We start from the raw sequence: 20,747 nt of genomic DNA on the forward strand, positions 1-20,747 counted from the left end.
AGCGGTAGCGCTTGGGCCGGACCAGCTGTTACTGCGAGGTGCCATGCTACGTAACACCGCCTGGATATTCGGAATCGTTATCTACACCGGTCACGATACGAAACTTATGCGAAACTCTACCTCTGCGCCATTGAAGGTAAAGCTTGTGAAGGCTCTCATTTAACAATTTTAAATCAAACGCCCGTAGGCCTGTAATCTGACGTTGTCTATTTTGTATGCTCCCTCTCGTCCACAGCGCTCAACCGTTGACAGACTGACAAACACGCAAATTTTAATGTTATTTTTCATTCTGATCATGCTGTGTATCGTGAGTTGCATTTTCAACCAAATTTGGACGAACGAACATTTTAAGAAGGACTGGTACTTAGGCATCGGCAGTGAGTAACATTTATTTATCCTGGTCATTTAAAATAGATTAGCATACAAGGGGTCGCTAGTCATGAGGTCCCGTTGTTGGAGTACAAATGGTTGGCGGCTTGATGACCTAGTAGGTTGTCATAATATCAGTGTGGTTCGAGGCACAGTTATTGATGTGATGCATTAGTTTCAATTTTATTGTACATTCAAAATCACCACATCCCATTTGGTTGGGTTACCTATGTTTTACAATTCTCTATATCTTTCATGGGCTCTTTTCAGATCTTTTGAACAAAAACTTCGCCTACAATCTGCTTACGTTTATTATTCTGTACAACAATTTGATTCCAATATCGCTACAAGTTACGTTAGAACTGGTTCGATTTCTACAGGTAAGCACTCAACGTGTGTAACGTGAGCTGCAAACGTGACGCGATTACTGACCTATCGATAGCCCACCTACAGCCAACTGATTTCTCCAATATTTCCCCTTTCTTCCAAACCCCCAACCTGTACGCGCAATGTAGGCAATCTTCATCAACATGGACATCGATATGTACCACGAAGAGTCGGATACACCGGCTATGGCGCGCACTTCAAACCTTAACGAGGAGCTTGGAATGGTGAAATACGTGTTCTCCGATAAAACCGGCACGCTGACACGGAACGTGATGGAGTTCAAAAAGTGCAGTGTGGCGGGCGCGATTTACTCGGTCGAGGAAACGCCTGCCCAGTCTCGTTTGGTACAGGTAAGGTGTTATACTCATCCAGCCCCTTGTAGTGTTGGATGTTCGTAAATGTATGACGATGGGGAATCGTAATGAATATTTGATGGCCATATTCCACAACTAGCTCTCTCGGTGTCATTCAATTGGGAAATCGGGGTTTTCCAAAGCATTGGTATTTCGAGATCAATTCTCTTGTTTGGGTGAGAGTGGGTTCAGGGACCGGTGGTTTTGGATGAATAAAACTGTAAAAAATGACATAAAAATGTATAAAAATGAAACAACAAGCTTGTCGTAGCGTTTCGTGAGTTCCAGCGACCATGTGCATTGCCATTAATTGTTTAAGCGATCAATGTTTTTTACTTTCCATTTAGTATTTAAACGAAAATAATTTCCCAACAACAGAGTATTGTTTTGAAGCACATCTTCGTAGTATTAGATTGTAGTATTTATGTTTATGATTTTCATAAAAAATCATGCAGCAATGCGAGCTAATTCAAAGAAATAAATGATATAATTCTATGTCCACGTAAGTGAACATGTATTTCAAATCGAAGTAAAATCGATTAGTTTCCATATTGGCGAATAGTACATCCACGTTATAAACTTCCACTTGGCAAAATCGATATTTATTATTGTGATGTTATTTGAATACCATTGCCAACCTAGCTTGTTGAATGATTATGCAGGAGAACCTTTTTTTCTCGATCATCCCTAATGGGCCAATTCCCGGTCATAATGTCCCTGGGGGACAGACCGGAACAACGTCATCACTCTTCCCATGTTTAGCTTAAAAGCAGGTCAATGTTTCATTAGTAATGTGGGTATTGTGCGGAAAGTGTTGTTCGCTTCTCATGTATAGGATCTCGCATGTATTAAACCGTTCGCTGTCAGATATATCCGGTATGTACAGTCAAAGTGCTAACGTGTTTTCTCTGCGCGTCAGGAAGTGATTATAAATTTCAATTCTCGTTACGCGCGGTTTTGACCTGCTTAAAACTGAGCATCACACTCATAAATATAGCATCCATCAGTAGTATAGGTAGCGTGTGTGTACGGTAGCACAATATGCATGCATCGCGTTGTATTACCGATAAATCGATGATAATGGTCTCTCTGGAGAGTGTTATTTTATTTTTATCAATGCTTCGCGCATTTCTTTTTTCTTCGAATCCAACAAACAAAATAAATTAAATTCTGTTCAGAAAAATTCAGGAAAGTAAATTCATATTCAGATGTTGTATAATGTTATTCCTGAAAACATGTTATGTTATGTTTTTATTATTCCTTATAAGGGTCAAAGTGTAAAAGTGTTTCAAATGTGTATAATCAATAATAAATAACATATTTTAATTTCTGTTTGGAGTTATGTACTACGTGTTTTTTTAGCTAATGTTATTTACTTAGGTTAGATTGTGCGATCTCAAGACCAAATAATCATTTCATTTTCTATTATCTTTTTTGATGAGTAAATATTTTCGAAACTGTTAATGTTTTTTATCTCCTCTATTTTAGAACATCCTCAATAATCATCGCACGGCACCTACCTTACGCGAATTCCTAACACTGATGGCAATTTGTCATACAGTGATACCGGAAAAGCAGCCCGGAGACAGTATGAACGATATTCAATATCACGCTGCTAGTCCGGACGAACGAGCCCTAGTTTATGGTGCTAAAAAATTCGGTTACGTGTTTTACACTCGCACACCAACATACGTCGAGATCGAAGCACTGGGCGTGCAGGAACGGTTCGAGATACTTAATGTGCTGGAGTTCACATCCACCCGAAAACGGATGTCGGTAATAGCCCGCAACTCCAAGAGCGAAATCAAGCTGTATTGCAAAGGAGCAGATACTGTTATTTACGAGCGATTAGCACCGGATGGTGTGGCATACCGTGAGTCTACCCTGAGCCACCTGGAGGAGTTCGCCACCGATGGTCTGCGTACGTTGTGCTGCGCAGTATCCGACATTCCGGACGATGTGTACGAAGACTGGAAGCACACCTACCACAAGGCGTCAACATCTCTACAGTATCGTGAGCAGAAAGTAGAAGATGCTGCTAACCTGATTGAAACGAATCTACGACTCCTGGGAGCTACAGCGATCGAGGATAAGCTTCAGGATGGTGTGCCAGAAACGATCGCTTCGTTGCTCGAGGCGAAAATCAATGTGTGGGTGTTAACTGGAGACAAACAAGAAACGGCTATCAACATCGGTTACTCCTGTCAGCTGTTGTCCCATTCAATGGATTTAATTTTGTTGAATCAGGATTGTTTGGATGTACGTATGAACAAATTGTGTACATGTCATTCCTTTCTATGGCTAATTCAAATCTACCTTCTACATAACAGAACACACGCAACTGCATACTTGAGCACACTACCAATGGTCGGTATGATAATATGGGCCGTAAAGATGCCGCATTGATAGTGGACGGAAAAACGCTGAAGTACGCTCTCAGCTGTGATTTGCGACGCGAATTTCTGGAACTTTGCCTCAACTGCAAGGTCGTAATTTGTTGTCGTGTCTCGCCAATTCAGAAAGCTGAGGTGGTGGAACTTGTGACGACAACCACAAAATCGGTAACATTGGCTATCGGTGACGGGGCGAACGATGTGGCGATGATACAGAAAGCAAATGTCGGTGTCGGTATTTCGGGTGTGGAAGGCTTACAAGCGGCTTGTGCGTCCGATTATTCGATTGCTCAGGTAGTTATTATTGTTATTAGTTTAGAACCAAAGCTGGTTAAAGCGACAAATATTAACATAATGTGTTTATGAATGTTTCAGTTCAGCTACCTTCGAAAGTTGCTGTTGGTGCATGGAGCCTGGAACTACAGCCGAATGTGCAAACTAATTCTGTACAGCTTTTATAAAAACATCTGCCTATACGTGATAGAGCTGTGGTTTGCAATGTATTCCGGATGGTAAGCTTATTGTCGCTTTATAGGGCACTGAATTTTAAATAACGACATGTGATTTGTTCTTCTACTGTTGCAGGTCTGGTCAAATATTGTTTGAACGATGGACAATCGGTTTATACAACGTGTTTTTTACTGCGCTACCACCGTTTGCTATGGGGCTGTTCGATAAAGTAACTTCGGCGGAACAGATGTTAAAGTAAGAGGATTGAATTATTCTAAACACAGTTCTCACTAATTAAGTTCTCATTAATTGTTTTTATTGTTTTCTACGCAGAGAACCAAGACTTTATGCACCGTCACAAAATGCCAAACTATTTAATGTAAAAGTGTTCTGGCGCTGTATTGTGAATGCACTATGTCATTCAATGATACTGTTTTGGTTATCGTACAAGATCTACGAGAAGGATGTTATTTGGAAAAACGGCCGAGACGGTGGATATTTAGTGTTAGGCAACATAGTGTACACGGTGAGTGCAAAAGGTTAGTCAAAACAATGATGTTCTGATGTTTATTTTCCTATCCTTTTGCAGTACGTAGTCGTGACGGTGTGTTTGAAGGCCGGTCTGCTTACCAACTCTTGGACCTGGCTGACACATTGTTCCATCTGGGGCTCGATACTGCTGTGGTTTATATTTATTTTCATTTACAGGTAGGATTGAATGTTAGAAACGATGCGTGACGCGATTGTATTTTATTGTACATATTATGCATTTAATTTCTACTCAATTCTACTCCCAAACTTCAGCAACATTTGGCCAGCATTACCAGTAGGCGCGGTGTTCACGGGTATGGATAATATGGTCTTCACTACGCCAGTGTTTTGGGGTGGTCTGTTACTTATTCCAATTTCCGCACTACTGTTTGATATTACCTGGAAAGCGTAAGTTTCTCATTATAGTTGAAATGTTTTAATCTCCTAAAGTTTGAGTGTTATTATTCCAATGGCATTAATGACACGTGCTGGGAAAAATGTTTAAATTTAAAAAGGTTTGCGTGTTTCCTTTTTTGTGTTTACAGGTTTAGAAACTCTCGAAAGGATAACATCTTAACACCACCAATGAAGGAATCGAGATCTTCGTAAGTATACTTACGAACCGTTCCATTCACGATATGAAACAGAACATACCAACATGAAAACCATCCCCTTTTCCTATTGCTGTCGTGTTTCTCTTTCACCACAGTGGCTCTGTTTCCTTCACAATGTCTGTTTGCTTTAACGTAACTTTATTTACCTATTCGATTCATATCGTGCTATCGATAATTAACAAATCAGGTTCCCAAACCCAAACAAATTCCCCCAACAGTTTCGTTTCCTACTTAAACTGGTATGCTGGTATTAAACTGGTAAACTCCTATGTCCTATCACGGGTAGGAAGCTATTGGTTCAAGAACATTTCCGTCTTGTTTTTCATGAACCATACTTGTTCGATACTATGAAAAGTGATTAGTTTGAAATAATTAATTTTGAAAACAGTTAGATAGATATAGAGATTTGTTTGGTTGCTGGTGTTGCAATAATTTATACTTTGTATATTGTTTAGCTTGTTAATCGTAGGTTTTTATTATTTTCTTCAGTTTTGATTATATATGTTTTTTTCATCAGCATATTTGCTTCTTTAACTCTCGTGGTCTGTTTTAGTAATGAAATAGAATGCTATACTTATAAAACAGTAGTTTTCGTTTGCTAATATCAATTAATTAATTATAAAACGCACATTTTGTGTATAAACCGATTAAATCCTCTCCTTTCCATCAACTGCATTTTGTCAATAATATATGTTTTATAGTTGTTTCTGCCTTTTCATTGCGTTTTAACCTGCATTTGTGGCTATAAATATTTTAAATGTTTTTTTTATGTACCCTGCCCATTCCATTGCGAATATTAATACATTACGAAACTGTTGTTGTTATGTTGAATTCAAGTGGACGTGTATATGTGTGCGCTGTGTGAGTGTGCTATTGTATGAAGCATTAGTCATTTTATACCAATTAATTTCTTTAACCTTTCATTTTTTTACAATGGTCCATTATGCTAAAATTATACCTCTTCAGAAACACAAATAATTTAATTCATTCAAAACACTATTAATTTCTTCATGGTAATCATTGCACATGGCTTACACTGTAAGTAAGCATGGGTGCTCTCATTGATTAGGCATAATCATTGGTTAATATCAGATAAAATTGATGGTTTTGCAGGAAGAAAAATGTAGGAACATTTCTTAGAAAATTAATATCTTACCAATCATTTAACATATCAATTGCACTATCATCGCAACACACATTACCTGGCACGCACACATTACAATGTTACACAGTGAACAGGCTCCGGATGATAGTTCAACAAACAAACCATTTCGTAGCACATGGCTGAGGAAAAGTAATGCGTTTGAAATATTTCAAGATCGTTTAGGACATTGGTTGGAAAAGTTGTTTTTTAGCAAACCATGTAGTGAACGATCAATGTGCTGTAATATTAGTTTCAAAAAGATTTAATTCGATATTTACTCATTACTCAATAGAGAGTTACAATGAATATGTTTTCAAGCTTTATTGTTTCGTTAGAGCGGCCAGGCCGTATCGATTTTTTTATCACGTGACCGGATAGCCAGTCATTGTTTATGGTAGTGATAGATCAATTTAGTAATAGTAATGGTTGTAACAGTAACAAAAACTGTTGTGCCTTTTCTAATCAATAAAACGAGGAATATAGATTACGCTTAGAATAATGAAATCATACCGTTTGTTTTTGTAAGGTATATTATGCGACAATTTACTTTCTTACTTACTTTCTGGCCAGATACTGACACTCTTACAGATAATTAATTTTAATTCCATGTTACTGCATCTTACTCTATTACATTCTCCGTACGGTAGAAGTATTAAGTTAACTTAAACGCCTTAAAAAAGCAGCAACCTAAAACACTTTGTTTAACACTTTTTTGTATCCCCTGCGCCACCTTCTCTCTCACACCTACCTACCGCATTTCACCCGTGTAGAAGCTTGTCGAAGATTCTCTCCTGGCGTAGACGTAACTCCGTGGCGCCTCTTGCGGCTTGGCATCAGAACAGTATTAGCATAACCGAGTTGCACATGTAGAAATAATATATCATTTTTTGAATAAGTATGTTATACAACGAATGTATGTAATCGATGTCCCGAGATTACCACAAGTGTTGAATTTGCTGTCATTATTGTATAGCATTGTAGCCCACCCCAAAAAAAAAACAATATTAGAGTTCATGATTAGTAAATACACCATAATACAGTGGCTAGGGTTTCAATATCATAAACCATTAAAAGATTCTGTAAAAAAAAATCAGAAATCAGTTGAAGACTGCAAACACTCTTCGTCGTCCAAAAACAAACCAGTCCAATGTCTATAACGAAGCAGAACTAAGTAGTGTGAAAATCAACTTCATACAACAATAATTGTACCGAAAAACTTGTGAGAAATTTAAGCAATGGGGTGTGTGCGTAAGGTCAGTAAAGCGGAACAAACATTTGTCCGAGATGTTATTTAGTAAGTAACATTAGCCTATAAACAACATGATTTAATTATAAAAATCTATGTATGGATTCAAACCTTGCGTTAATTTTGGGACACTCTTGCTATCGTAGCTAGAGGAAGAGTAGATAGAGGAAGCATAAACATTTGTTGTGATACATGTATATTTTGAAGACGCATAGATAGGCTGTGTAATGCAATAATTCTGTTTTTCCTTGGGGAGTAATAATTTATTTATGCATTAATTAACTAATCTTACCGCGTCGTAGGAAGCGAAGCAATATAGTACATGGTATGCCCGAAATAAAACAAAACACGCACAAAAGTTTCGGAAGCGTTTAGGTAATATTGCACTGCAATCCGTCCGTTGGCAGTAAAACTGCTTCTCTCTATTATTTATTCTCTAGCATAATCTTCCCCTTTAGCTGATGCTATAATATTAGTTTCTTAACATTCCTATCCGTATTTACCTACTATTATCTTTTATTTAATAGTTACTTAACCACTCGATCTCGTGACTCCAATATACTATAGTAAATGGCATTCTCCCTTTTTCTCACAAACGGCGCACGTTTTGAGCGCACCATGTTTTGCTAGAAACAGTGTTTGTTACCTTCTCTAAAAACATTCCTGTTCGCTTTTGTAACGGTAGGCTATATACAAAAGATGAACGAATTAAATATCATGGTAGTAACTAGGAAATGTAGGATACAATAAAAAAAAACTTCAATGTTAAAAGGTCAATAACAAAGTGCAATGATGATAGTTTATAATTATGTACAATGTGTTAAACAACATTTTAAGGTATCATAGTTAGGGACGAATGAAAAACAATGCGAAACAAGCTAAAGTCCATCATAAATGCAATGGATAACTAAAATATTCAAACAAAACAATGCAGTCGGCATCGCTAAAAGCAGCCTTCCAAATGCGCTTTGATTGTATTACCTTTCTGTGTTGTGTATGTGTGTTGTCTAATGGAAATAAGCGGTGGAGCGGCTGCGGTCTGTGCTCATAAATCATATGTATCGTTTTTCCTTTCGGTGTGGCATACCGTCTCCAAAGGCTCTAATATGACTGTAAGGTTTCCTGTCAAATAGCGTCGTGTGTGGCTTATGGTTAATGGCTCTTTATGTTTTATTAGATAAGAAAATAAATGGTTCATTGAACTTATACTATATTGTAGAGCATAACAAATGCCCACAATAAACATCATATGTTACGCCTGTAAATGTATTCTTATGTTACGGGAACGCGCTAATTTTGCTGGTGCTGGTGACATGCACATTCCTTATAAAGATGTTTGTACTTCTCCAATCCACTATGATAAAACGATTAATCGAAATGTGTGTTTACGTTACCATCAATGGCCAGTCAGCTAAATGCTACTTTCATTACACGTTGCGCGGCTTAGCAGCTTCAGCATAATGCAGTGTTGATAACTCTTCGATCAATGTTCTGCTCTCACCTTTATACTGTGTCCTGTCATTCAAAAAATTTGATGGCGCTTATATTCTGCTGCTAAAAATTCAGCCGAATTTGCGCTTCATGTTTTCACGTTTTATCTTTCCCTACATTTACCCACACGAACATGCCCGTATACCATCTACTCGTGTCGCGCAATATTCCTTCCTTCAGTGATACTGAGGCCTACCGTATGGTGTCGACCAGAAGCCGAGGAAACGAACGGTACGAAGAACTGGCATAATAGTGTAAGCTTCCAGATGCGTCGAGAGATCCCCGTGTCTCGGAAAACCTGCGAGTAAGCAGCGTAGTGGGTTTTGTTATTTTTTACAATCCTAACAATACACATGCATAACACAGGCAGGTACGATGAAAAAGCGCATTTCTTGTTAATCAAACACCAAAAGAAGTATCTATTGTAGCTAGAATGAAATTAAAAAGAGGAATATTGGAAACTCAACTGTACTTATTAAGAACATCAACAATAGATTGGTCGAATAATTTGATGTTTCGTAAAACGAGTTTAACGTATATTTATATAATATGTTAGATTTTAGAAAGTGTAAACCATTGTATGAGTGGCTTAATAGATGAGTAGTACGCTTCAAAGCCGGGTTATTTTATTTCAGTTTTTTTTTAATCAGTTCTTTTATAATAAACGATTTGCTTTTTAATGCGTCGAATGTTTCAGCATTAACTTTTCCCACAACAATAAAAGCTGATGCGATGTTTTATAAAATTGTTGTCATGTTTTTGATGAGCAATATGTGTTCATTCATTTGTTATTCAAATCTATGTTTATATACATATAAAAGAAGAAATCAGGAATGGTGATTATTTGCAAACAAAATAGAAACTTAAAAGAACTAAAAGAAAATAAAAATTTAAACAGCATTACGTATGCCGCAGTTAGTGCTAGGTCGCTTTCCACAAATGATAGCGAATTAGTATTAAGGATTTATTTAAGTATAAACGTGTTGGTGCTAGTAAAGAAAAAAATCAAACACATGCACATTTATTGTTTATTGATTGTTTTACATTACACTCACATACTACTCCCTCGTAAACACAAACAAACATACTCACATCTAAAACAAGCCGAAAATTTGAACATGCACCTTGTGTTGTCTTTAGCATTGTAAACGCATGCTGCTAGACTCTCTCCAAATTCCATTCAAATTCCACTATTTCTCCTTTGTTTGCAATGTTACCATGTCCATGTGTACATTAATTGCATCCGAAACGAGCTCACATTACAGTATTGTTCAAATTCGTGTGCGTGTTTTTGGGCCTTTTTGTTCTTTGTTGAATGTTTATTTGCGTGTGTGTGTTTTCCCTTTCATTTGCCGGTAAAGTGTATGATAGATTGTTTTAGATGATGTGGACTAGTTTTTTTCTTATCTTTTGTTCCTTTTATTAAGTTGCACATTGAGTTACTGATCTGTATATTGTACATTTAGTTTGCTCTCATAATTAATCAAATAGATGTTGTAAAAAGTTGTTTTATTCTAAAATATTATTTTTCTATCAATTTCATAATAAACCTTATGCTTACTTAAGCAGAAGGGTACCGTATCCAAGGAACAGTATATTGTTTTACTTAATTTTGCCATACACCAATTACCAGCACAACAAACACTCTAGAACAGAACATTTGGTAAAATCCACTATGCCTCACGGAGACACCTTGCACAACCAGTTCCTTCCATCACAAGTATCCACAATATTTCTACATCACAGCCGCACGGTAGAGTGACCCACCGCCGTGGCCTCTCTAGGAGTATTTAACGTGCACAACTGCCCTTAACAAACCAGTCTTAAATTTATCCAACTTCTTCTTCAGAACTATGCATGCCTTGGGATCGATTATACGGTGTAAGTAGCTCAACAATAGATTTGCAAATGCTGGTTGCATTCCCCACACAGTAACGTTCATTTACGGTGCACCAGCACGAAACAAACGTTACCACCGCTCATGCAATAGACAATTAGAAAAAGCATTTGTAGCATATTTACAATACCTACGCATTGGCACACTAAATCAAAACACTACGTTAAATGTGCAAATCCTTCGCACATCGTATCAGCTCAAAATCAAAGCCATTTGCAACAGCACACCTACAAACGTTCACTGTAAAAATGGTGTACAGATTACTAAAACGAACACCGAGACTTACAGCACTACACTACAGTTTTGCTTTGGCTTGTGCAGTTTATATTTTGTTCTGTTTTATCTAGGTTTTTGTTGTTTACTTCAACGATTTATCTATCGTTTGGTGTAATATTGTGGTGCTTTTGTGTTTTTTTTTTGCGTTGTTTGAAGCACTTATAGTTGTTGTGTGCAACCATTCCACTTTTTGTAGTACTGGTTAGTGAAATATAAATTCCTTGCCAGCCAACACCTTCTATGATAAAAAATTAAACAGTTTTATAAAGTAATATATTTTCCTAATAATACTAAGCACCTCTACTTTAAATAAATTATACTAACGGTTGCGTATGGCTGTCCAAATGTGTTGTTTTACATATTTCCTAAAGTTTTGTGGTTAATTGTAAAGGTGCTTCTGCCCTTAGAATACGTTACGATTTTGTACTATCAATATGTCGTTACCTCTTTACACATCTTGCTTGAGCTTTACTTACGAATACATTAGTTTATTTATAGTCTTTTAATATCTACATTTTTCGCAATAATTTGCATTTTAATTTATAACACACTTTGTTCGTAATAACTTTTATCAATTCACCCCAATATACAATTGCAATGGATTGTTTAGTGATCTTGTTTTAGCTCACTTTTCGTTTCGACAAAATCTGGTTTTCTGAAGATAATCGATAATACTCTGTGCCCCTCCGATGTTTTGATCTACTGTGCCTCCTCCCCCTTCCGATGCTTCCCCCCTTTGTTTCCCTTTTCCAAGTTTCTACCACCTCCCACCTGCGTCTGTCTCGACCTTTCACCCACAACAACCAAAAAAAAACATTCAACACTTTCTCCACTCAAGCTTCTGTGGTGTGTGTGATTTTATTTGCCATCCAAAAACCGAATTATTACAGATTAACCGAAACCGCACGGCTTCTGCGAAACGTACGACGGGTCTTCACCGGAAGATCACACACGACCGAAAATAAAGAACTTGAATTAAAGCGTGAGTATTTCAGCACCAAGCGGAAGAAAGCATAATGCTATTTTCATTCTTTTGAGAACAAAACTGCAAAACGAACAAAAACAGTCCTCCTTCTTCATTTTGGCACCGGGTGTTTGAGCTAAACGAAGCGTATCTAGACTATCGAAACACAAATAACATGTGTATCTCATGTGGTCAAAATTGTGGCAAACGTAGCAAATCGGAAGCTGCAAAGATTGCGTTAACTTTTGCTACCAAATTAAACAATGAAATCTTTCCTGGAGAATACAGTCTCACAGCTTTTGTAGACAGCGTAATAGCTTGCTCTTATTTTCCATGCGTTACTCACTAGCACCGTAATGATATGTTTTTTTTTGTTTTGTTTTAATTGTTGTTACGTTTCATCATAACATCACCTACTACTACTGGAAGGATTCCACACACTCCAGTCCCTTTCAGATGCAATTCTAAAACTCTACACTTACTCCCGTGGCTGAACACCCAAGTGCACTTTCAAATAATGCAAGTCGTTAAATGTTATTACCGAAATGTAGTAATGTTTTGTAAATTAAGGTAACAAGGTTTGAGTGAGAAACAGAAACAGAGTTTGGGGAAAAACACATACTTAAGCTGAATTGTTGATTGTTATTAGTGAACCACCAGGCGACTCCATCGCCGAAGGAGTTCCAGGCGAAGAGAAAATGTTTACTTCAGATCGAATTATTGGCTTAAACTCCGTGTTGCGTTCTAGTCGGCACTTGTTTTTCTACTGGCATATATATCGGCCATCGGCCAACGTTTGCACCAGGAACGCAGTCGGACTTACCTCACACCCTCGTAATCGCCTTGCAATGTGTGATTTATATTCCACTCCACTTTCCATTGGATTCAAATGTCGGAAACCAACAGTGTGTTCTATCCTCACTCGGCCCCTTTTTCTATCACTTTTGTGAATGACCTGAATCGAAAAAAGACGAGAGAAAGAACGTTGGAGCGTAATGCTTAATAATTTAAGGCACGATCAAGGTGGCTAACGGAATCAGTGAACAACAATAAAAAGGGACCTGCCGGTGGTTGAATGGGTGATGGACCTTGGCTTTCCACCCTGCATGTTGACTTGCTCGTGCGTTGTAACTGCCTATTATTATCAACATGTATGCACAAATGTGCCCGTTTCAAACCCGTCCTTTGAACATGGCGTTGAGTTTGTTTTATCTGGTCGGCTTGGTTGGGAAAATCAATGTGTTCGACTGCCCTCGGACAATCGTAAAGTAGCGGTGTACACCACGTGCCATTAATATTGTGGCTAATGTCGCACAGGCGGATCGGGGTCACTCAATTAGTTTTTCCTCACCTTCTCACGTTTCGTTCACATACGAGCTCTCACGCTACCGAACAGGGCAGACAAGCGCACAGCAATATCAATTAATAATTAAAACACTAAATGTCACCTGACGATGGTAAATATTGACTATAGAACCAAAGGGTACTGAAGAATTAGTAGAAAGCATTGGAGCATATTTAACATTTGTTTCGAAAAGATTGTTCACCGAAGGACTTTGCGCAAGCAATGTGTTGTGAAGGTGTGCAATCGCTTTCACCGCTTTATAATCGCTTTTTGAAAATGCTTCCACTGTTTGTGTGCTCATTGCCATTAAAAGTGGTGCTGGGAGTACTTTTGCTTTCTTTGTTTGTGATCTTTTTTTTTATAATTCCAACCGATTTCACATGCTATGCATACACACAAATATGTGCCTGCCCACTTACATGACAAATAGGACAATAATACAAAAACGAAAAAATGCACTATACACTGTCACTGGACGACTACATAATGCTTTTCACAAATATTCGCTTAAACCTCCCGCTTGCATTACACGCGATATTTGTACAATTCGAATCTAACGTGTTTCTTTTCCATACATCCCAGACGGATATGCCTTCTCGCAGGAAGAGGGTGGCTCGGTGACGCAAACGGACGTCATCCGGGCGTACGATACGAATCTGCCAAAGCCGGACGGAAACTGAGTGTGTCCCGGGTGCGCGTACTGCTACGACAGCTACTATACCGTTTACTGAGAAAGCGCTTCTTCCGGTCCCTTCCGCAACCGTACCATCGGTTCCGCTGCCGAAGGCCGGAAAACCGGTCAGTCGCGCCCACGTTCGCTGTGTCTGTGTAACGATGTCCAACAGACGTAATGTTGTATAGTAACCGCACGATGGATGTCGTTTTTTGGCCAAATTAGGATCCCATCACAGTATGAAACGAAACCAAAAATTTACAAACAAACAAAAAATCGAAAAGAAAAACAAAACACTATTTACAAAACACGATGTTAAATTACACACGCACACATCGATTGCATGAAGCCAATACCTGGTGGAAACAGCAAAACATGTTCAATCAAACCTCTATTTTTCCAGCCTTTGGATACAGTATTGGCGAACAATTGGCATTACAGATAAGTTATGTAAAATGTGTGCATGTTGGTGTGTCTGTGTTGATTGAAATGAAATGGCCAGTGTATCTTCTCAAATGGCAGTACTAACAACTAAAGATAACAGCTAAATAACACACAAACGATCCTAATTCGTTAGCTTTAAGCCACAGGGTACATCTAGTATATACATTTAAGTGGATAGATTTTAGAAAGCGATGTTTCGTTTCACAAAATATGACAAACAAACAGATGGCAATGAAGAGACTAAGCTGGTAAGGATTTCAAAAATTATCTTTTCTATTTTACTGAAGTTTTTATTAAAAAAAAAATCTATCTTTTTTGTATGCTTTCTATATTTCCATTGTAAATTTCATTCAGCCCCTTCTTTTCTACATATGCGTTTACGTATTTTTTAGTTTTTGTTTCATTTGCAATAATTTATACTTCTTTTATTTTCGTTTCATCTATTTATTATGCTTTACTTTATTTTTTCCTTTATTATGGTAAACTAACAAACAAGTAAATTGTTTTAAACATAGTCTCTGCCCATAATTGGTATTGTGAAATTAACATTGTAATGCAGATCGATCCTCTTATTCTCTCAACATTTTTTTTTTTTAAGAGACACATAGTTTCTGCGAAAAAGAAAAGTATCACCTTTTCTGCTTTATTCTCAGGCCCACTAGCTACATTATACAATAGTTTTATTACTGACCATTTCAAAGGAAATTGATTCTTAAACCCACCTTCAATGTAATAACATATCAGCTTGCTCCATAATGGTATTAAATATTTCAATGAATGTTTTTATCTTTCAATGTGATACGTTCCTTTTCCTCAATTAATAAATTAACCAGCACGGAATGGTTCAATGTCTAGCTTAAACGAGTTGCTAATTAAATTGTATTGGATTTGAATGGAACTTTAATGAAACTTCAGTGTCCTTTTTTCACGTGTTGTGAACGCTTGTATGCGTAAGCTGCAATACATAATAAAACGATAGTATTACGGCAATTTATGTATGTATCTCTTCAACACAAATTAACGAAAATACAAACCGTACTCGATGTGTCCAAAAGCGGTTACTAAAGAAAAGTATAGTAAGGTGGTAAAAGAAAAGATTAAATGATTCCAACCACTAAATCACAACTCTACCCCGAATTGTCTTTATTCAGCAAGAAAAAGTTAACAAAACGCGTATGAACGTGTTTCAGTTTATATGATACAATATAACCTAGTGCAGTTCTAAGCAGTGATGAAACACGACCTTTAATCAGTAGAAGACAGACATAGTACGCTGTGTTATAAACTTAAGTAGCAAACTCTATCTACAGCAATGGAAAAGCATAAAACTCTCTTTCAATAAGTTTACTACCCAACTAATCCATATAATTGAGCACATTTCCTTTCAACAATAGAACTAAACGAAACGGCAGAACTACAACTACAGAATCGGAAAACTAGCGATTGACCGGTATAATCAGTGCAAGCTTTTAGGAACACAAACCAGGACCCAATAGTGCGCATAAAAATCGTCAGATTATAGGTAAGCTTTCCCTGGAATGATAACGTGGCAAATGAGGACGAGTGTTACATACAAAACTTATCTACCAAAGACCAAAGAAGGTGACCATGTGTTGACTCTGAATAACATACTAAACTGTGAACTTACTCTCTAATCCTTGCCAGTAAAAAGTGTTTGCAGAAATAAAGGAAAACAATCACAAATTATATCTGATGTTTGGTGAACTATTACTGGTGTTTTTTTTTTTAATTTACTCCGAAAAGGTTTCCAGGCGTCCTTTAGTTCCAGTACTTATCTCAATTCAGGTTTCAGATATCATTTTGAAACCTTCTATATCGTAGAAGTTGGCTTAGCCACTAGTGGTTCTTTTGAACAGTGCGTTCCAAAAACTAACGGCAGCGTTCAAAATTGGTTTAATAAAAACAAATGGTCTAAAATTGATCCTATTATTATGTAGTTATACAATCTTCCTAGATTTTGGCTATCGTATGCCTGTTATTACTTATCAATTACCTCTAGCTTTATAAACACAGACCGGTGCATGAGGAAGAACTCGCTCAAACCTAGATTAGAATCCAGACCAGGTATTTTGTTGAGTCGTGGGTCTGGATACCATCTGAACTATTCGAGTTAATGTCAGTTTGAGATAGTAATACAAGATTTATAAAAATATGGCAATAAGACATTATTCTGAACCACTTTAACGAGCTTTGAACAATATTGAATAAGCTAATTTGTTGTGTTCAAATGCAGTTCCATATTTCTCAATTCCAATTCTTTTCAACCGGCACAGAACTCAACCGTACATAATAAATTTATCGCTAATCGTGACGTTCCAGTTTGACAACAGTAGTGTCATATTTTTTCCTGTCAAATTGGTCTGGACTTTTGTCGTACTATTTCATCTCGATCGCAGCAAGCACTCTTCGGATATTTTCCCGCAAATTCTCTAAAAAGTGTAGCCTCCATCCTAAAGATGAGAATTCCACTGGGACGTAAACAAGCTGAACAGGCCGCCCAATGGTAAGAACATGTTCCTGTGTAAGGAAACCGGAACGGAGTTAGATCTTGTTACTCCCTCCCATTATGTAAGCTTGTGTTTTGAACGTTCATCGTCCTTGAACCTTGAATACGGAGCACATCCTTGTGGTAATCGTTTCATTTACTGTGCTCTTTTTTTTACAGGGCTTCATCTGCAGCAGGGTTCGGAGCGGCTGCCGCGCTAGTCGGTTGCTATCTGACCGACTGGAGGGTGATCGTGTCTTATATCCCATTCTACGGAGGAAAATTCGACAAAAAGGACTAGGTCGGTCGGACGCGCCCGATCGATTAGCTTTAAATTGGTTATAGCAAAATTTACCATCCCGCTTCCGTGGACATGGACGAATCCGGAGAGGCTGTAACGTGTGCGAGTGTCAGTGTGACCAACCACCCTTTCCTGTACACCACCAACAAATTCGAAGTTCAATAAGAGTTCACTAAGGAACGAATACCAAAATCGGATTTTAGGTTCGCAAGCATTGTTATCGATTTATTCCCGCCTTTCGTTGAGAACGTGCAAAAGGATTCCTCACTTTTGAAGTATATGTCTAATACGATCGTTTCTACAAAAAGAAAAGAATCGTTAGTTAGCGAAACCCGGCTTTTGACGAGAGTCAGCACCTTACCTTTCTTCATATTCTTTCTGTTCCTTCTGCTGCTCCAACTCGGCAAAATGCATTCGCTTGCGGTGACAGTAGTAATTGCTTTTGGAGGTGAACCGACGCGAACAAAATTCACACGAGTAATTTTTCCTCGTTTCATGTTGGGCCAGATGTTCCCGGAGATTACTCTTTAGTTTAAAAGATTTACCACAGGATGGACATTCGAATGGTTTGTGATCCGTATGTTGGACCCGATGATGATTCTTTAGGCTCTGCTTGTTAACCGTTGTGTAGTCGCACTGATCACATCCATGGCGAACCTGGGAGTGTTGTAACATGTGCTTACGGAGGCAGAGTTTGTTCTTGAGCCATTTTCCACAGCGTTCACATTGAACCTCGTGCAATACCTTCGGCTGGTGCGTAGTAAGATGGTAGTTGAGGTTACTCTTGGATATAAACGTTTTACCACACGTGTCGCAAATTACGCAATTGCTGCTACCGTCGGTTTTATGTGCATCAGAAATATGTTCCGCCAGTTTATCACCGGACCGGAACGCACGTCCACAGCCATAACATAGATGGTAGACACCCTTTTCTTCGTTCTCCTTGCGGTGTACGGAAGCGTGTATAAGAAGCGCACTGACATAGCCGAAACGGCGTGGACATAGTTCACATTTGTACGGTCTTTCCTCCTCCGGTAGATGATTCTGCATGTGAGACTTAAGTATGCGTGGTGTTGTCATCATCTTCTTGCATATTGAACACCTAAGAAAGAATATAACAGTGGAGAGTTGAATGGAAAAAAATGTTAGCCCACGAAACCATCGCTTTTCATACTTACTCGAATGCTTCCGGTTGTACATGCCTTGCCAAATGCATTGCCATGAGCTTTTTCTTTTCAATCTTTTTACCGCAGCAGTTAACAAAACCCTGCTTACCGTGTGCCTGCCGATGGTGGTTGAAAAGTTGTTCTATTGTGGTCCAGCTTTGTTGTCGGCAAAGTTCACACTCTAAACCGTAATAAGCGGCTAAACATTTGTCCAACTCTTCTCCACGAACAATCATTATTCCGTTCCGAATCATCTGCGGAAATGGATAATCATTCACTCGAATGACTATACCCGTTTGTTCGTCCTGGGTAGTTTCACAGTCGGAGTTTTTCCCTTGTGAAGTGGGTTCTTCTATCGTGGCAATGTCGTTGGAGTCTTCCGGGGGTAGATCATGTACGATAATTTCTGAACCGTGACCATCATCGCTTCTTACTGAGACATCATCGTACGGTTCTTCGATGATTTCTATTAATACTTCCTCGTGCGCTATTTGCGTTACACGTTTCGTTTTCTGGGCCTCATCATACGAAGGTGGGCTTGATCGGGATTCAATTGCATCTTTAATAAATTCGAAGCTTTTCCTACTTTCAAGCATCGATTCCGATTGACAGATACTGTTGTTCCATTTGTCCTGCTGCATATTCCCCAAGGCGGTTTGGTTTTGTTGCACCTGTCGGACGAACGAATGAATGTATTCTACCGTGTGCCAGCACTTAAGACAGATGTGTTTTGGAAGATTTTCATCTTCTCTGACCTGCAAAATTACCGAAAATTTAATACAATCAGGCAAACCTAGCAAATTCTTGCTTTACTAGAACGTTACCGTGAGATTTAAATGCTCCAACAGCATTCCAGTCATGTGCGCTTTCTGGCCTCGCGGACCAAAAATTTCAACCATAAAATCTGCATTATGCAAGCAAAGACGGCACTTTAAACTGATCTCGGTCGATTCCGCTATCGTTCTAGTTCTTTCTTCCATTCTTGTTACATTAAGCACTAACTACAAGCATAAAAATTAATTACGGACTAGTCGCTCCATCTTTGTGTGATTGCGTGTTTGCAAGTGTTTGATGCAAATTTGTTTGTTTACATTCCAAAAGAGCAATATTGACAGGGGTTCAATCAAGAGCAATCAATTTGACAATTCCCACCTATTCCAGCTTGAAACAAAATAAAAGATACTCAAAATATGTAGTTTTTTTTTGTTTTTTCAATATCAATCATGCGCATTATTTCTCGCCACTTTAATTTATCTAAATATAATCTGGAAGAAGATTCCAATTTCAATTCAATATGGCTGATGTATCACACCACGATCCAACCTGGCAGCTAACGGACAGCTGTCAGATTAAAAAGCCAGCTCAAAAAAAAATGTTAAAGCTAAAAAATACGCACACCGAGGCACACACGTCGCTCGGTCAGTGCAAGCAAGAATTACTCCAAAAAGCTATTCCAGTTCGGCTGTCGAACCACAAATCTCAGCATAAAGGCGATTACAAGCTTAATGTTTAACACTCAAACAAAAAGGAATAATTTCTCTTTTAAACGTTCCAAACGAGCAGAAAGAAGTGCAGTGTTCCATTCACGCGGGGTTTTTTTTGTAGGCGTTTTGTGACTGAAGCAGTGAATTTGCCATCAGCATTTTGGAATGCGTTTAATTGTCGGGCATAACAGTTAGCTACAGTAAGCGTAGAAGAAGAATCGCATCAGTTCGCGTTGTTCGGTAGCGCCACGGTAGGCCCCAATCGCGGACAAGAAAATGGGTCGTCCCATCAGCATAATGCACATTCCAGGCTAATTATGCTATGGAAAAGTCCACCCTCGCTCACACACTCGCTAATCTATTGCGAACATGATGATGGATCGGTCGAAGATGAAGTTAATGCTTGGTGGGTAAATATTTACTTTTGCTGCCTTACAATCGGTTATTCCAAGATTGCTGAATTAAAGCCATCGAAGGTGGCGTTGCGTCTGGGGATACGCCTGCCTATCCTTGTCTTGGAATTCTAAAGAGCAACAAGAGTGGTGGGTGGGAGAAAGAGTGATTCCATTTTACTGGTGCTGCGATGACCACGCAGTGCAATCAATCGATATGTAAGGGCGGCATAAGTGAGAAGGAAAGAGATTATGTGCAATGTAAGTGATAGCAGATAAGCTTAAGAAAGCATTACCTGATGTTCTAAGTGACGGGCCTTT

At 38.4% G+C, this 20,747-nt stretch overlaps 3 protein-coding genes across 3 annotated transcripts in view; 2 read left to right on the plus strand and 1 right to left on the minus strand.

Moving 5' to 3' along the window:
* The window catches only part of LOC128718833 (probable phospholipid-transporting ATPase IA), a 35,878-nt gene extending 21,700 nt beyond the window's left edge, over positions 1 to 14,178 (plus strand). Inside the window, exons 4-17 of the mRNA XM_053812449.1 lie at positions 1 to 136; positions 236 to 377; positions 640 to 749; positions 885 to 1,106; positions 2,598 to 3,368; positions 3,440 to 3,796; positions 3,878 to 4,014; positions 4,088 to 4,207; positions 4,286 to 4,478; positions 4,542 to 4,660; positions 4,757 to 4,891; positions 5,029 to 5,088; positions 12,042 to 12,133; positions 14,043 to 14,178. Coding sequence (XP_053668424.1) covers positions 1 to 136; positions 236 to 377; positions 640 to 749; positions 885 to 1,106; positions 2,598 to 3,368; positions 3,440 to 3,796; positions 3,878 to 4,014; positions 4,088 to 4,207; positions 4,286 to 4,478; positions 4,542 to 4,660; positions 4,757 to 4,891; positions 5,029 to 5,088; positions 12,042 to 12,133; positions 14,043 to 14,140 — 2,692 coding nt within the window. The 3' untranslated portion in view covers positions 14,141 to 14,178. The remainder of the gene's footprint in view (positions 137 to 235; positions 378 to 639; positions 750 to 884; positions 1,107 to 2,597; positions 3,369 to 3,439; positions 3,797 to 3,877; positions 4,015 to 4,087; positions 4,208 to 4,285; positions 4,479 to 4,541; positions 4,661 to 4,756; positions 4,892 to 5,028; positions 5,089 to 12,041; positions 12,134 to 14,042) is intronic.
* Positions 14,179 to 17,054: 2,876 nt separating this feature from the next.
* Positions 17,055 to 17,384, plus strand: LOC128707717 (uncharacterized). Its single transcript, XM_053802676.1, has 2 exons — positions 17,055 to 17,101; positions 17,264 to 17,384. Exons 1-2 carry the CDS (start codon positions 17,055 to 17,057, stop codon positions 17,382 to 17,384), a joined length of 168 nt encoding a protein of 55 aa, XP_053658651.1.
* Positions 17,385 to 17,648: 264 nt separating this feature from the next.
* On the minus strand, positions 17,649 to 19,530 carry LOC128718834 (zinc finger protein 12-like). Its single transcript, XM_053812450.1, has 4 exons — positions 19,375 to 19,530; positions 18,563 to 19,305; positions 17,746 to 18,486; positions 17,649 to 17,682 (listed from the first exon to the last, which is right to left on the minus strand). The coding sequence occupies exons 1-4, from the start codon at positions 19,528 to 19,530 to the stop codon at positions 17,649 to 17,651; spliced, it is 1,674 nt and encodes a 557-aa protein (XP_053668425.1).
* Between the last annotated feature and the right edge of the window lie 1,217 nt (positions 19,531 to 20,747).

The sequence above is a fragment of the Anopheles marshallii genome, chromosome 2 (assembly GCF_943734725.1).
Source record: "Anopheles marshallii chromosome 2, idAnoMarsDA_429_01, whole genome shotgun sequence".
Lineage (NCBI taxonomy): Eukaryota > Metazoa > Arthropoda > Insecta > Diptera > Culicidae > Anopheles > Anopheles marshallii.

What these genes read in the sequence shown, in the direction of transcription:
- LOC128707717 (XM_053802676.1), top strand. Translation starts at nt 17,055, where the DNA reads ATGAGAATTCCACTGGGACGTAAACAAGCTGAACAGGCCGCCCAATG. An exon ending in GCTGAACAGGCCGCCCAATG is followed by an intron (nt 17,102 to 17,263) that starts GTAAGAACATGT and finishes TTTTTTTTACAG; the next exon opens with GGCTTCATCTGCAGCAGGGT.
- LOC128718834 (XM_053812450.1), bottom strand. Translation starts at nt 19,530, where the DNA reads ATGGAAGAAAGAACTAGAACGATAGCGGAATCGACCGAGATCAGTTTA. An exon ending in GTACAACCGGAAGCATTCGA is followed by an intron (nt 18,487 to 18,562) that starts GTAAGTATGAAA and finishes ATTCTTTCTTAG; the next exon opens with GTGTTCAATATGCAAGAAGA. An exon ending in CAGAAAGAATATGAAGAAAG is followed by an intron (nt 17,683 to 17,745) that starts GTAAGGTGCTGA and finishes TTCTTTTTGTAG; the next exon opens with AAACGATCGTATTAGACATA.